Source organism: Coregonus clupeaformis, chromosome 24, assembly GCF_020615455.1.
Source record: "Coregonus clupeaformis isolate EN_2021a chromosome 24, ASM2061545v1, whole genome shotgun sequence".
Taxonomy (NCBI): domain Eukaryota; kingdom Metazoa; phylum Chordata; class Actinopteri; order Salmoniformes; family Salmonidae; genus Coregonus; species Coregonus clupeaformis.
In genome coordinates, this window is record NC_059215.1 from 22,029,967 (window position 1) to 22,047,578 (window position 17,612).

At 42.6% G+C, this 17,612-nt stretch overlaps 2 protein-coding genes across 6 annotated transcripts in view; one reads left to right on the forward strand and one right to left on the reverse strand.

The window, feature by feature from the left end:
- Positions 1 to 3,850: 3,850 nt before the first annotated feature.
- LOC121538453 (twist-related protein 2-like) lies at positions 3,851 to 7,437 on the forward strand. Its single transcript, XM_041846470.2, has 2 exons — positions 3,851 to 5,064; positions 6,979 to 7,437. The coding sequence occupies exon 1, from the start codon at positions 4,348 to 4,350 to the stop codon at positions 4,927 to 4,929; it is 582 nt and encodes a 193-aa protein (XP_041702404.1). The 5' UTR covers positions 3,851 to 4,347; the 3' UTR covers positions 4,930 to 5,064; positions 6,979 to 7,437.
- A 479-nt stretch (positions 7,438 to 7,916) lies between these two features.
- The window catches only part of LOC121538454 (histone deacetylase 7), a 55,007-nt gene continuing 45,311 nt past the window's right edge, over positions 7,917 to 17,612 (reverse strand). For all 5 annotated transcript variants that reach the window (XM_045207089.1, XM_045207090.1, XM_041846473.2 and 2 more), the window contains 7 exons: positions 16,454 to 16,573; positions 16,106 to 16,203; positions 12,937 to 13,055; positions 12,160 to 12,293; positions 11,861 to 11,942; positions 11,391 to 11,529; positions 7,917 to 11,256 (listed from right to left, as the gene is read on the reverse strand). In XM_045207089.1, coding sequence (XP_045063024.1) covers positions 11,214 to 11,256; positions 11,391 to 11,529; positions 11,861 to 11,942; positions 12,160 to 12,293; positions 12,937 to 13,055; positions 16,106 to 16,203; positions 16,454 to 16,573 — 735 coding nt within the window. In that variant the 3' untranslated portion in view covers positions 7,917 to 11,213. The remainder of the gene's footprint in view (positions 11,257 to 11,390; positions 11,530 to 11,860; positions 11,943 to 12,159; positions 12,294 to 12,936; positions 13,056 to 16,105; positions 16,204 to 16,453; positions 16,574 to 17,612) is intronic.

Consider the following 17,612-nt stretch of genomic DNA (forward strand, 5'->3'; position numbering starts at 1 on the left):
CTATCTCCAGGGGGCTTTCCATACAACACAGGGTATTGTGAGTACGCTTGGCCCCTCTCTAGAAATGTGTGTTTATATCAATCCTGATATCCATTTTCCATTATTCCGTTAGCTCTGAGATATTTATTTTTACAGTGAGGGTGTTCAATGGAATTGTAATGTATAAATAGTTTGATCAGTCACAGGCGTCTCGATGACTCTTGAGAGGACACACAAGCTGATTTGTTTAAAGAGCTACATTTGAAATCAACCTTTCCATTCCTGAATGGTATACACAACATAATGAATATATTCTACCTTCTAACAATGCACCCCATTGTACCAATTAAAGCTAAAGTCTTTAATTGAAACAATAACAAAGCGATCACCCCACCTCTGTTTTGGTCAAAAGCTAAGGGATGGGCCAGGAGAAATGTAACCACTCTCAAATTCATAGACGAGGTCAGTACAGGTGCATCAAAGCTGGGACCGAGAGACTGAAAAACAAATTATATCTCAAGGCCATCAGACTGTTAAATAGCCAAAACTAGCTGGCCTCCACCCAGTACTTTACCCTGAACTTAGTCACTGTCACTAGCCGGCTACCACATGGTTCCTCATCCCTGCACCTTAGAGGCTGCTGCCCTATGTACACAGACATGGAACACTAGTCACTTTAATAATGGAATACTGGTCACTTCAATAATGTTTACATACTGTTTTACCCATTTCATATGTATATACTGGATTCTAGTCAAGTCTATCCTATTCAACTATTGCTGTACATATACCAGTCTATCCACGTATTCTTCAGATATACAATATATTATATCCACATACTGTCCATAATGTCTGTACATCCCATCACATATACAGTGCATTCGCAAAGTATTCAGACCCCTTGACTTTTTCCACATTTTGTTACATTACAGACGTATTCTAAAATTGATTAAATTATTATCATCAATCTACACACAATACCCCATAATGACAAAGCAAAAACAATCTCCCATTCTTCTCTGTAGATTCTCTCAACCTCTGTCAGGTTAGATGGGGAGCATCGCTGCACAGCTATTTTCAGGTCTCTCCAGAGATGTTCGATCGGGTTCAAGTCCGGGCTCTGGCTGGGCCACTCAAGGACATTCAGAGACTTGTCCCGAAGCCACTCCTGCATTATTTTGGATGTGTGCTTAGGGTCATTGTCCTGTTGGAAGTTGAACCTTCGCCCCAGTCTGAGGTCCTGAGCGCTCTGGAGCAGCTTTTCATTAAGGATCTCTCTGTACTTTGCTCCGTTCATCTTTCCCTCGACCCTGACTAGTCTCCCAATCCCTGCTACTGAAAAACATCCCCACAGCATGATGCTGCCACCACCATGCTTCACCATAGGAATGGTGCCAGGTTTCCTCCAGACGTGACGCTTGGCATTCAGGCCAAAGAGTTCAATCTTGGTTTCATCAGACCAGATCATTTTTTTCTCATGGTCTGAGAGTCTTTAGATGCCTTTTGGCAAACTCCAAGCGGGCTATCATGTGCCTTTTGCTGAGGAGTGGCTTCCGTCTGGCCACTCTACGTCCATATTATGGCAAGAACAGCTCAAATAAGCAAAGAGAAACAACAGTCCATCATTACTTTAAGACATGAAGGTCAGTCAATACGGAACATTTCAAGAACTTTGAAGGTTTCTTCAAGTGCAGTCGTAAAATCCATCAAGCGCTATGATGAAACTGGCTCTCATGCCACGCTGATCCTCAACACAGGGGCCCCTCAGGGGTGTGTGCTTAGTCCCCTCCTGTACTCCCTGTTCACCCACGACTGCTTGGCCAAGCAGGACTCCAACAACATCATTAAGTTTGCTGACGACACAACAGTAGTAGGCCTGATCACCGACAACGATGAGACAGCCTACAGGGAGGAGGTCAGAGACCTGGCTGTATGGTGCCAGGACAACAGCCTCTCCCTCAACGTGAGCAAGACAAAGGAGATGATCGTGGACTACAGGAAAAGGAGGGCCGAACATGCCCCCATTCACATCGATGGGGCTGTAGTGGAACGGGTAGAGAGTTTCAAGTTCCTTGGTGTCCACATCACCAACAAACTATCATGGTTCAAACACACCAAGACATTCGTGAAGAGGGCACGACAACACTTTTTCCCCCTCAGGAGACTGAAAAGATTTGGCATGGGTCCCCAGATCCTCAAAAAGTTCTACAGCTGCACCATCGAGAGCATCCTGACCGGTTGCATCACCGCCTGATATGGCAACTGCTCGGCATCCGACCGTAAGGCGCTACAGAGGGTAGTGCGTATGGCCCAGTACATCACTGGGGCCAAACTTCCTGCCATCCAAGACCTATATACTAGGCGGTGTCAGAGGAAGGCCCAAAAAATTGTCAAAGACTCCAGTCACCCAAGTCATAGACTCTGCTACCGCATGGCAAGCGGTACCAGAGTGCCAAGTCTAGGTCCAAAAGGCTCCTTAACAGCTTCTACCCCCAAGCCATAAGACTTCTGAACAATTAATCAAATTGCCACCCGGACTATTTACATTGACCCCTCCGCTGCTACTCGCTGTTTATTATCTATGCATAGTCACTCTACCCCTACCTACATGTACAAATTACCTCGACTAACCTGTACCCCCGCACATTGACTCGGTACTGGTACCCCCTGTATATAGTCTCTGTATTGTTCTTTTATTGTGTTACTTTTTATTTAATTTTTTACTTTATATTATTTAGGAAATATTTTCTTAACTCTATTTCTTGAATTCATTGTTGGTTAAGGGCTTGTAAGTATGCATTTCACGGTAAGGTCTACACCTGTTGTATTCAGCGCATGTGACAAATACAATTTGATTTGATTTTGATTTGATCTGGGCCGGACAGTGGAAGTCTGGCACGTATTTTACCTAGAAAGTTTGGCACATGCTTAATCTTGGTAGGTAAAACAGATGTAGGTGAATTTTGTTTTTGTACTGTAAGTATGTTGACATGAAGTCTCTTTCCACAGAAGTCCACATTTCTTCAGAGAATAACCCACACCACATACTAAATGCACTCAAGTGATTCCACAGATAAACATTGTACCATAGTTCAACACAACCTAATGTCTCTAATGCATTCAGTGCACTTTTACGTTGGAGGGCATTCCTGGAACTGTTTTGGACTGAGGCACATTCGAATCGGGTCTCTGAAAAGTCAAGCAATAGATTTTGTTCTTGTGTTGTGGATGTCCGCCATGTTTAAGAACTGAGGGATGGTGGTAGAACTGAAGGCTATGTTCATGTTCTGGCACAGAGGATGAAACAAATGTTCCCAGAGGCACCACTTAGATTCAGAACCTCTCATTCTTTCCTTTACTTTAGCTAATTTTGCTATTGGACTTCACTGCTACTCTGGTATGCCAGTTTCCCCTTTAGCCTACCGCTCAGAAGACTGCACCAGGTCTCCAGTAAAACAAAGCGAATGTGAACACACTGTCTCTGATGCTTTTTCTGACTTACAAAACAATGGAACTGTGAAACTGAATGCAATGAAAGGTTAAAATAATGCCAGCCTAGTACTATAGTATCTATCTCTCTAATACTACTACAAGTTTATTTTTTTATCTTCCTCATGTAAAGCCTCTAATTATTCTAAGAAAACTGGGCACACTGATAAGGTCTGTCCTGAGGAGTTATAGTATATCATGTAAGGAGAATATTGTCTAGTTCCTACTTTCAAAATCCAAAGGAATTGATGATTGTGTTGAGTTGTGGAGACTTTAAGAAGGGGAAAGGAGGTATGGGGGAGGGGAGCTACTTGTTTTGGAAGAAATCTGGAACCTATAAACTTGGACAACTTCTACAAAGAAAAACGCCAGAATATCCCCATCTGATTGGTCAACCCACGTGCCTTTGTCTCCGCCTCATCCCTTTACCCTTACCAATCACAAAACGCATTCTCTTCCTGTTATGCTTGGCCTGGCTGTGCCTTAGAACCCAGCTGGACCAATCTGTGGAACAGATGGGTGGGAACTTACAAGTTCCATCCTCTTTCTTCTTTAAAAAGCCAGATGCAGGTTGGCTGCTGTCTTACATTGAGCTAGGATACTGGACGCAACTGCCGTTCTGAATGTAGATTATATTTTTTAATTGTTGTCTTGTCTAGATGTAGGCAACATATGGATTTCCAATACTGAGAATTAATTATTTTTCCGTTCGCTTTCTATTGCTAGCAGACCTGGCAGATCACTTCTGGTATTTATATATACAGGCTTGCCATAGAACAGAGAAACTAAAGGAGGCATCGCCCATTAGAGGGCCTGAATGAGAGAACAGAGGATTGAAACAGTGTAGGTGCAGAAACAGGGTTAGGTAGATAGATTGCCATGAGAGAAGATCCATCAAGCTGTGGTGAATACCCTGAGGGAGGGGTGGTGTCCAGCGAGGAGGAGCCAGACTGCGCTCCAAACAAATGCCCTGTGGTGGTGGTAACACCAGGGGCTGGTGGGCGCAAAAGGGTCACCAGGAAAGACAACATTTCATCGCCAACAGAGGACAACAAGTCAACAACAGGAGGGTCTCCCAGTCTGATCCCATCAGGACCCAAGAGGCCTAAGAAGAGTCCCCAGCCCTCCCTGTCTCCTCTCCCCATCCCAGGCCAGCCCCTGGAGGATCCTCAGCACCAGCGGGTGGTTGCCAATGTACGGGAGCGCCAACGGACGCAGTCCCTGAACGACGCCTTTGCCTCGCTTCGTAAGATCATCCCCACGCTGCCGTCAGACAAGCTGAGCAAGATCCAGATCCTGAAGCTGGCCTCGCGCTACATTGACTTCCTCTACCAAGTCCTGCAGAGTGATGAGATGGATGCCAAGTTGGCCAGCTGTAACTACCTAGCCCACGAGAGACTCAGCTACGCATTCTCAGTGTGGAGGATGGAGGGGGCCTGGTCCATGTCCGCTACCCACTAGCCTTCCCACTTACCTCTCTAACACCCCCTCGCCTCCTTCCCCCTCGCCCTCCCCCAGCAATCTCCCATGACCTCTGACCCCTGCTCTGTGACCCGCATCCTCACATCATCTAACTCCTCCACCACTCTACACCAGGTATGCACAATACAAACCATACATACTCAATAGTATATTTCCAAAACAAAATATCACTGTTTTATATTGCATGCAAAAAAGTAATAATTCAACAGAAGGTGATCAGAGATGAACGTAGGGAAACACCTGGTGTTTTAATAGAGTATTAAATGCAATGCTGGACATTTGCCAGAATGAAACGCAGTAACTTTGCCAAGTAAGTGAATCACAAGGGAGGGTCATAGAACAGCACATCTTAGGTTACCACACATCTCTTTTTACATTCAAGGTATACAGTAACTCTTCTACAAGATAAGTTTGTCCTGAAAATTGAAATACGATGGTAGCTAAATGTATCCCATGATTATCATCAGGATTATGGACCTAATAGAAGGTCATAGAGCTGTTATTTCCTACATTTTGTAAGAAATAGCCTTTGAACGCTGACAAATCACACAATACAGAATCTTCTTTTGTATTCTAGTTTCTATACACATACAAATTGTATGAGAGAGAGAGAGAGAGATTTTACCCGGCCAGCCATAACTCATTGTACCTCATAGTCTCATCATTTTAGCTGACCTATTAATATTAATCGGCCTTTGAAGCCAAATGATTGTTGAAAAAGTTACATTACAAGTTTTACTTTCCTACACCCAAACCGAGTCCCTTTTTTATTATTTTGGTACTAAAACTTTCCTTTGAAATTCTTTCCTTTCATTTTGGCTTAAACTTGCTACGTTGGACAAAAATTAGATAGATCTTGAAAACGCTCAACAAAAACAAACTGGTTTTGAGAAACCATGCAGCAGTTAGCCATCAAAGGAGAAGTGATGGCTGTCTACTGCACTCCCACAAACCACTGAGTTAGATGAAAGAGGTGATTCTTCCAGTTCCACATCTCCATGGTAAAGATGGCTATCAGATGCCTCATCAGTGGCTATGCCTCCCTTCACCAGTGGCTACACATTTTGCCTTTGCCATTTGAAACCACTGCTTTCCCAACTTCACAAGAGGTACCATTACCACACTTCTGAGGGATGTCTTTTTCATAGTACAGTCAGCACTGTGTGTTCAAACAACCTAGCACGGTTTGACATGTTACTCGCTGTGACATTCTCAAACAATACTGTCCTCTAGAAATCGTGTTTGAGGCAAATGAAAGCTAAATGTCCTTTGACCTTTTCTAAATACCAGGTGAAATTAATATAGGTGGTATAGGCGGTTAGATGTGAGAGATGCATTCTCAGTGTTTGTGTTTGCTGGGATGGCCGTTGTTATTATTCTGTCTGCAAGCTGACTCTGAAGGAAGACATTCTTTGCTCCTTTCTCATTAGGGTCCTGTAGTGTTCTCCAGTTAATGTCTTAACCTTTCTCATGTGAATGTTCTCCCTGCTATTCTGTGGGGTTGCTTTGGGATGTGTGTGTGTATATGCCACATAAATACAGATTTGTAATCTGTCAGGGAGGCATCAATGTGTATCCCTGTCTTTCAAGGAGATCAAATATACATTGGTGTTTTAGCCTGCTTTGTTCTTATCGCTGAACTTATTGCCACACACACTGGCTTTCGATTGACCAAAGTTTATACTTATAGAGTTTACTTGTGCCTTTTAAATCCATGTTTATTGATATTAACCAGTTGCATTTAATCAGAATACCATATTTTACAAGGACATGGTCAACAAAACCCCCAGCCCAGCCCTGACAAAACAGGGCCAGGGAAAATGGACATAAACATCTTAATACTGAGTTTATGCCCATTACTTTTTCCCCTTGTAGTTTAACCAGTTTAACTGTTAGAGAGTGCAGAGATATTTCGTTAGGCATCATGAACTAATAATGTGTGTTTACTTTAAACCAAAAGTAAATGGCATATTTTGCATTATGTTGTAGCACTTACAGAATGTTTCTATCTTGTGTATGTCTCCCCAGCATCTGACCAAGGCGATTGAGAAGCCTCCCCGTTGGTCTGCAATCCCTTTATTTACTGGTTTGTACTTACACCTCTGGACCAACTAAATAACAGATCTGAGCCCTGCCCTCTGTAGAGACTTCAGCTTCCTCGAGCCCACACAGAATCACAGAATCGATGGGACAACGATTCTGAGCCATAAGCAGGCCTAGAAGAGGGACAACTATAGCTTATTCTGACCTGGAAATTGCAACTTGACTTGGAAACAGTTTTGTACAAAAATGTAAGTCATGGGAATGTTCTTATTGTAGTGTAAATACATGTAGTCACAAAGAACTGTCTGTAAACCAATAGAAAATTATTAATTAAAAGGGAATCAGTTGCTGTAAAGAGTGTATTTGTAATACAATTGTAGATATGTGGATAAAATTTGCCTTGTGATTTTCTTGTCTAGATAATAAAATGTGTATTTGAGCATCTTTTAAGCATCTTTCTCAGCCTCGTCTTATAACCACTCTCACCTTAAAAAGCACTCTGTACTGCGACTACACCTGAATGGTCTACCATCAGCAGTCAACATTTGGAGATGGACGATGACACAATAGCATTTCTTAACACCAAATACATTGATTATTATCCTTCTTTGTGTTTGTATGTGAAAGAACCTGGGTTACCAGGGATCTATCTATGTGTTACCCTGTCAGCCTTAATTAGTGCAGTAGAACATGGGCCTCATTAAGGAGAAGTCTAAGTGTCTGCTCAGGCAGCCCAGGGTATAATTACACATAAAGCTGTTGTTCTTTTGGGGAAAATAAGGCCTCTAAAATATTTATTGGTTGTCTGGTTGGAAAGAAATCTTATGATATACCCAACCACATAAGCACATGTGGATACATGCATTAATGGCCCATGAGAGTGTACATCGTATATCAAACATTTTGTCACACCTACAAACGTGCACAAACAACATTTTCAATTTTAATTAAGAAGAGAAACAGTACAAAATAGACATTCTTTCTATACATACATAGGAAACAGAGGAAACAAATGACACAAGGTAAATAAAAGTATGAAACTTGTTGTTATTCTGAACTCCAGTTAGTGAAGGCTACCAATACATGATTCAAGGCACATGTGTGATGTATTTTGGTCTTGAGTATCTATTTACAGTGACTTTAGCAAGTATATCATAAAAAGAAAGAGAGGACTGGCCCACTGGCCACTAAGACAAAATGAGCGTGGCCCATAGGCCCCTGGAAATCTTTACAGGAGAGGTAATGTACAGTATTCAACACACTAACTCTAACATTACTTCACAGACAACAGATACCCACTGGTGCACTATGAGACAGACACAGCACAGTCACTGTCAGTTCTAAGAGCGTTTGAATGATGGTGGTTGCTTCTATTTCCTAAGTCTTTGAGGGGACCTTATGGGCAAACATTGCCCAGAGTCTTGAAAACAAAACATATAACTAGTACAAACAATAATGAAAACTGGCAATAGTTATTAATTTCTTACACATACATAGTCTCCTACACACACATAGCTATCCACAGTGGTTGGTCCAGAGTATAGGAGGAAAAGGCTATAAGGCTTGTTAGCATGGTTATCATTCTCTCTCTCTCAATGCCAACTAGAGGAGAGGATGCAGCTAAGGTTAGAGAGGAATGTCTAGTTAAGACAACATTGACGTGTATCACCAGCGTACATGCCACTGTATCGGAGCAACAGCACAGAGAGTATGTTCCTTTCAAAAGATGCCTTGTAAATATTGTTTTAGACAGAAGTGGATGCTCGCTCTTACTCTTCTCTTTGATTTTGTACAAAAAATAACATAACTTCTTCAACATAGAAAACACAATAATACGCAGTAATAGAGAGCGTATGATACATTTAAACATTTAGCCACACGCCATAGAGGTATGGGGTCATACACAAAATAATATTGTGAATGTGAAAACACATTTCATAACTATGTCTTCTGAATTTGATGGTGAGCAGTTTCTTTTGATTTACTGAATAGCTTCTAACAACTAGTGCAATCTAGATGAAATGCTCATTAAGACAAACTACATAACATATAGAATGAATGTAGAAAATGTAAGTGTGGAATGTGGTAAACATTTCAATTCACAACAAAAACTATCTACATTGGTTGTCATTTCATGAACACACAAAATAGGTCCAAGGCATTTTCCTAAACTAGTTTCAGTTTAGAGCAGGTTTAGTTTGGATGTGTACAGATACAGTATATCTGAAAATGAATAATTAGCATGATGTCAAGTACTGTATCATACATACGAAGTGGAGACTGACTCTTCCTCCACAAGGTCTGTAGGAGAGGTATGCACCATCATTAAGCCACATCTCCATAGTGCTAACAGTAATGGTCTGTTGGTTGGTTCTCAAAAACAAACAGAGCAACACCAGAAAGGTTTTCACATAGAATAACACACTCAGTTTACCTTCAAACGAACCGTATTCAGCTCTACTTGATACAACCAACTGTATTCAGCTCTACTTGATATAACCAACCGTATTCAGCTCTACTTGATATAACCAAACGTATTCAGCTCTCCTTGATATAACCAACTGTATTCTAACGCTCTGTATTCCAGACGCTCTGGCTAAGAGCGTCTGCTAAATGACGTTAATGTGCCCTTGAGCAAGGCACTTAACCCTAATTGCTCCTGTAAGTCGCTCTGGATAAGAGCGTCTGCTAAATGACTAAAATGTAATGTAAAATGTATTCAGCCCTACTTGATATAACCAACCGTATTCAGCTCTACTTGATATAACCAACTGTATTCAGCCCTACTTGATATAACCAACCGTATTCAGCTCTACTTTATATAACCAACCGTATTCAGTACTACTTGATATAACTGCATGTGGATAATATCAAGGCAACTGAACTGTGAAATTAATGTACACAATAAAATAGGTATGTCTACAGGTCAAAATGCTGGTCCTGCAAAAACAAACATCAACGTAACACAGTAACCTCACTGGTCCAACTGCAGTAACACGGTCACACTGCAGACATATTTAAGACAGTTTTCTTTGGGAGATCTCCATTAAGTGCATTGGAGCCTTTGACTAGCATTATAAAACAATACAATAGCCCTCAATGGTAGCTAGGAATGAACATAAATTTAGTATTTCCTCCCAAACAGTGGTAGGTCTTCAGCTCTTCATAAGATTTATTGGTTTCAGTTTGGTCCTCATCATGTCAGTAAGACAAGGGAAATAGTGTGCAAATGAAATGCATTTCTGAGTGTGTGTCCATGCAAACAATGTATAAAAGACGTGTGTGTCCATGTGAACAATGTATAAAGACACTTGTCTAAGAACAGCAGTGGTATAATCATAATACAATCTGGCCAAACAGGATTTTTTTGCAAATGCACTTAGAAATACTAATTTGTGTATACATGCATAAGTCTTCTTAGAATGTGAGTGGATTTCAGAGGAGAACAATATCTTCCAATCCTCAAAGTTGAACAGATAATTAAATAATCTAGAGCTTTTTTTTCCCCCCGAAGTTTGGAATTTTCAACGGTTCACATTACGGAATGCACAGTGCAAAAACGACAGATAAAACCACATCTTCATTTTCTTCTTTAGTGGTTAAACTGAATATTAATGACATCATCAAGGACTGACTGAGCCATTCAGCAATTGCCAGGTGCTGGCCAGTCTCGGTCTCTCTCTCTCTCCAGGACCATCCTCAGAGCCACTGACTGGTGTTTGCTCTGCTTACTGATACCACAACAGACCTGGTGCTAGTATTGCTTTACTGTAAGTGCCTCAGTAAGACCTATTATGTCTGTACTTTTTTTTAAAGGCCAAAAAGTGATCAATATCATGGCACAGGACTGGTATGGATGTATCCTTCTGAATACAAACAATATAAATGACTATATTGCTGGGGCTAGACCATGGACAGAGTTAGTTTAATAATCAGCTGTATGAGAGAACATGTTTTATTTTACATATACACTGACAGGGCTTTAGTGTGGGTCAGAAGGCTACATTAGCTCCACTGTGTTGAGTTAATTCTTCACTATGTTAAGGTGTGCTGCATATAGTCTAAGGAGAATGGACGGTGGTCTTTGAGGCACTGTGTGGCTTTAAGGTCTCATTGGTTAAGGCAGAGATCCACAATCTACACTCCTCCCCCTCGTCATGTGACAGGGCAGGATGGGACGTCCTGAAAGAGAGGTCTGTGAAGTCAAAGGTCAGCATCTTCTACATGGATTCCTCCTCGTTCTCCATAGGCTCGTCTGGGAGGCTGGGGGAAACACACAGAGAAGATGGTTAGGAAAAGCATCATATTTGTAACGTACTGTACAGGGGAGTCTGCCCTTTACTGTGAAAATGTTTGGGAGTGTTTAGGAGTGTTGGGTACAGGTGGTCCGGTCGTACCTCTTGCTGGTCAGGACCCCCACAGACAGAGAGGCCAGAGCATTGACAGCATCAGTCTCCTCACAGTCTCTCCTCTGAGCACCCAGGTAGGACAGTCCCACAGAGCTACTGAACAGCTTCAGGGACTGCCAATACTGACCTGAAAAACAGGTCACTTTATTTGCCTAAACCAGAACCAGTAAGCACAAACACTTGGATGAGAGCAGTGGGCACATCAGAAGGTCTGAACTTCCAACTGACATAAATGCTAGTCCCTCCTACTATATGGGTCCATATGTTGAAAGATCAATATGATTAATAGCCTTGTTGCCTACTATATTCAATAATTGTGTGTACCCAGGAAGTCTCTGCATTTTACAATAATTCGGATCAGACCAGAATAAAGGGATAGACAAAAATACAATAGCGAGAGAGACAGAGAGGGGTGGACTTTATTTGAGACATGAGGAGCTGAATGACTGTTTACCCACCATGTATCTGTATGACTCTCTGTAGCGAGTGAACACCGTTAGCATTGGGCTTCTGCAGCTGCACCTCCTCTGACAGAGGCTCCTGTATGGACAACACAGTGGGAGAGGAAAGCATCAGACCACTGATCAACAACATTCACCTTAACAGCCCTCCATAGCTTTCCTCTTATTTATATAATTGAATATTCCTTATGAGGGTATACACTTCACATAAACCTGTGTGGTATACTTAACATGATTTAGGAAGGGGTTTTAAAGTAGTTTATAAACTGCTTTAATGCACCTTAAACCAGTCTCACCTCAATGCCCAGTAGAGCACTGATGCAGGCCTCAGAGGCGTCACAGATGGCCGTGAGGTCGTGACCTCCCTCCAGAGCCATGATCACCCGGCCTCCAGCCAGTCCCATCAGCTGCCGGGTAAGGAACCCAAAACCTGACGCACACATCGACATCAACACAGTCAATATGGGATGTGGTGGACAATTAAGCACTGGAACTTTACATGTTAAACTAGCCTAAATCATGTTCAATGCGGCATATCAACCCCTTTTCTAGATTGACAACATGGGAATATACTGCAGTGCATGTATCAATCTTTATGACATTTACAGCACAGATTAACATACAGTAAATCACTAAAGACACTCACTTACAACACTAACAAAGTGATGCAACTACAGATGTAGGATCTTAATTTGAGGCAGTTTTCTACAGCAGGAAAATAATACAGCAGCAACAGGAAATGTAAATTATTATGTGGATTATAATTAATGGACATTTTTGTAGGTGTTGATACATTTTTCGTGAGGGAAAATTACAAACTTCAGAAGCCTTTTTAAACCTCAAATACACTACAAGTTTTACATTTCCTAAATTGTGTGCGATCAAATTAAGATCCAACATCTGTATTGTCCCACCTACTTGATTGTTATCATGCCATTTTATATTGTGTACCAGGTTAATGCTTATAAATGTCTTACCTTCCATTTATCAAGAACTAACTAGCAAAGCTCTAAAACCACTTTATAGGCTAGCTCGTGGTCTAAAGCGTACTGTTTGAGGAAAGCCTTGCTTACATTTGGCGGTGACCTTGTAACCCCCTAGAGGTGCAGGGTGTCCCTCTGCTGCATCGAACCCTGAGGAGACCAGGACCACGTCAGGGGAGAACTCCTGTGCTATGGGCATCACCACCGTCCTGCAGGGAGAAACAACATTCATCTCATTTACTCCACAAACAGCCCTGCCTGGCTGTTTCAGACAGTGAGGAGAGCATGGTTGGAGTTGAGCTGCTAGGGGGTGGGCCTCCTGTTGTTTTCTGGGCTGGTGTCCATCACCCCTCTCTGTCAGAGAGTCAACCAGCACAGTGCAGAGCAGAGCAGGGCCGCTAGCTAGCAAGGGAGCTAACGCAGGCATCTCCGCTGCCGCCCGAGTTCAAAGCCGCCATAGGCGCGTCTGGTTCCCATTTGGAGCTTGTCACTCTCTTCACGTCACTGACAGCATGCCATCTGGGATCCATTTGGGTTCATTATCCTGCGTTTGGATTCCTCCAGCCCCCCCCAATCCCCACCGCACTAACTAACCCCGCCTCCCCTGTCGACCAATAAAACCTTCCATACTCCCCTGTGAGCCCGGCTACAGACAGACTACAGGGAGAACGAGAGAGAGAGGGAGAGGGCTCATTAAAGATCAATCAGAGAGGGGGAAGTAGAGAGGAGAGGAGGAGAACAGGAATGAGAGAGAGGAGACAGGGAGGTGGGGAGGGGGGTAGAGGTATGGGGTAGATGTCAGCAATCCCTACCCCTGGAGTTTAGAGAAACTGACTGACAATATTTCACCAAGAAATTTGTTGCGCATTCTAAATCTGTGTGGGACAGACATGTGTGGCAACAAAATGGTGGTGTCTTTTCAGATAAAAAAAACAGAGTTATTATTATTATTTCCAAGGTGCACTACTGTGTGGAAAAGGAAGGTATAATAGGAATACTCTGGTTTGTTATTTATTACTTTGAAGTTAAAAACTTTTGTTGACACTTTTCCAGTACTATGTTGTCATTCTCATTTTGTTACGCTGGCTTAGAGGTGGGGCCCACCCACTTGGTTGTGTCTGCCTGCAGTGTGGACCCTCTTACTGTGTGGTTGCCACAGTTTCCTACGGTTGCCACCAGACAGCCGACCAAACCAACATACAGAGACTTCATTAGAACTTTAAACTACCCACCGGTGGCAATTAAGGACCATGGAGGAAGTGTCAGTGAAATTTATGTTTAATACAACAACAACCAAACCTGGAGACAATTTAATCTTACAAAAACTCTTACTCAACTTTTAAATTGGGACCGTACACATGCACTTCCCAATGACTGGGATTCAGAAGTGCGTCAATCAATTTACTGTCAATTTACAGTATATTGAGAGCAGTGCTCAGTAAGCAGGAGCGAAGGACACTGTGCCCAATGTTGTTTTGCCAGATTGTAGCACAAACTCTCCCCAGTGAGCAGTAGACAATCCCGGTGACACCTAGATGGTTACTACCAATATTACAATTTATTTATTGTGTAGGCTGCCATCCTAAATCAAAATAAAATCAAGTGGGATGGAACAAATTGGCCACGTTAGCTATGCCACGTTAGCTACTGCCAGCGACATGTGGCATGTCACAGTGACATCCAGATGGTGACCAAGTTGTTTCTCCCTCACACATCGAAATAAACATAACTTTATTTTACACATTTTAACTAGCGCCATACTGCATCATAAACTAGCTAGCTGGGAACACTTGCTGGGAAGGGCTCATCAGGACAACTGACTAAACAAACCATTAGTCTCCACTCGACTTTCAACTGCACGGCATACGTCATCGATTTGGGCAGCAGGCGTGTCCGTATAGCTTCCCATGTGTTGTATTGTTTTTGTGTTTTTTGGTGATGTCACTTCTTGCCACTGGGGGGCCGTAAAGCATAAGGTGATGGGTCAGGTCAGGTTATGTTAGGTTTAAATGTAGAGTCAGCGAGATGACGAAGACGCACCAAGTAAACAGTAGTAGTGGGTCAATTTCCTCAACAACCAGGAGCGTTGAAACGTGAGGCTACACTTCTCTGCTGTTTTGGTCCTGAAGCTACCACGTTGTAGCAGCGTGAAGCGCACCCGTGCACATGCGCAGATAATACTCTGTGTGACCTTGTGAGAGCAGTCTTGCATCGCGCTCATCTCAATGGGCGCGTTCCTCTACTCAGACGTTGCAGACGCCTGCCAGAGCTTACAATACCTGGATAGGTATTTTACGTATCAGCTAACCACATCATGGTCGCAGTACCCCGTTTAGACGCATGTCGGGCACCAGACTGCTATACCATATGATGTGGTTAGCTGATACGTATAGTACCTATCTATCTAGGCGTTGTAAGATCTGACATGCGTCAGCAACGTCTGAGTAAAGGAACACGACCAACATGTTATAGCAATCTGGTGCCTGACTGCACAGTCGATGACGTGGTTGATGCATGCAAGGGCTGAGCAGGGGAACGCGACCAATAGCTGTGGTGCTCATCGTGGCAACGTCATCTCGCTGAGTCCACCTGTAGCCCTTTCCTGCAGTCAATGACCAAAAGCGCCGTCTTTGACCCCATGGGTGGAATGTTGTTCATATTTTTCATAATTACATTATTAATAAAAAACTCTAGGAAAATCTGGTGTTTCTATGTCAAACAGTTTTGATATATGAATATTCTGTGATGTATATAAAGTGTAATATTGGGATGCAAACTCAAAATTGAATACATTTCAACTCTATATCTGACATGGTACAAGTGTCTTGTATTTCTTAAGCCCATAACCATGTGTGTGAGGTGTATACTTTTATTTCAAAGCAGATTTGTTTAAGACTACCAAGAAACACTCTGTGTGACCCTGATTTAGCCCACTGCAGTAAAAGGTTTTAAATTAAAGTCAATATAAGTGTGACCCATCAGATTCAGAAGCTTGAAAAACCCATTACAAAAATAGCTTGAAACCCCATTGAAAACTCCATTACATTTTTGCCCAAACTTTCGAGAAAGAAAACTAAAACTGAACATAATTCATTATGGTTTTATTTTGGTTAGTTTTGGAGTCAATCAAAGATAACAGTTTCAGTACAGTTAAAGTATTTTTTGTTTGTTCATTATTTTATTTCAGTTTACTTTTTTCATGATTAGTTTTTGTTTTAGTTTCAGTTTACTATAATAACCTTGGTCGGAGCTGTCTTACCTAAAAGCAGCGATGTACTCAGCATCACTCATAGGAGGGTCCAGACCTCCAGTCCAGGCCACGTTGACACTGAAACCCTCTCCAGCACCAGATCCCACCTACAACAGACACACACAGAGAGACCTACTGAGACAAAGCATTCTCCATGGAGAGGAGGACACATTCAATAACAGTAACAGAGGTGCTAGAGGCACAACACATGTAATATAATCGCTACACTAAAGCCCTTGAGCAGACGTTTGTCCACTGTAACTTTGGAACCTAGCTAGCTCTTTGGGTTTCTCTTGACGTCATCTTGGCCTACTGGCAGAATTCCCTGTGTAGAGTTGACCCAATGATGTCACTTACCTCAGCTGGCCCCCCGCTGCCAGGGAAGAAGTTGCCGTCGTCATAGCGATGCAGTGAGATATACAGCACACTGGGATCATTGTAAAACACTTCCTGGGTCCCATTACCATGGTGAACATCCTAGCAACAGGACAGAGATGGAAGAGAACATTTGGTTACATTAAAACCAATAACTGCTGGCTCATGTTATGTCATATCCTAGGCCTAATCAATAGTAACCAATAACTAATGTGAGACAGAACTCATATGTATACTGTACGTGTGTATACATACATGTACACATACAGGTAACTGCCAAAATAAAGGAAACCCTTGAGTAAATGAGGGATACAAAGTATATTGAAAGCAGATGCTTCCACACAGGTGTGGTTCGTGAGTTAATTAAGCAATTAACATCCCATCATACTTAGGGTTATGTACAAAAATGCCCAGTTGAACATTATTTTGGCTACCATGGCAAGAAGAAGCGATCTCAGTGACTTTGAAAGAGGGGTCTCAAAGGAGCATGGGGGGTTTAAAGGGATTCTGGAGCGGCGCCTGAGACAGCGTTTTCCACCACCATCAACAAAACACCAAATGATGGAATTTCTTGTGGAAGAATGGTGTCGCATCCCTCCAATAGAGTTCCAGACACTTGCAGAATCTATGCCTGGCGCATTGAAGCTGTTCTGGCAGCTCGTGGTGACCCAACGCCCTATTAAGACACTTTATGTTGGTGTTTCCTTTATTTTGGCAGTTACCTGTACATAATGAATGTGTTTATACATACAGTTCATCATGAAGGTCAGCACTAGTAGTTATTGTGAAAATAGTAGTAAGTCAACTGAGACGTGGATACATTTACATTTACATTTTAGTCATTTAGCAGACGCTCTTATCCAGAGCGACTTACAATTAGTGAATACATTAATTTTTTTTATACTGGCCCCCCGTGGGAATCGAACCAACAACCCTGCCGTTGCAAACACCATGCTCTATCAACTGAGCTACATCCCTGCCGGCCATTCCCTCCCCTACCCTGGGCCAATTGTGCGCCGCCCATGAGTCTCCCGGTCGCGGCCGGCTGCGACAGAGCCTGGATTCGAACCAGGATCTCTAGTGGCACAGTTAGCACTGCGATGCAGTGCCTTAGACCACTGCGCCACTCAGGAGCACAGTG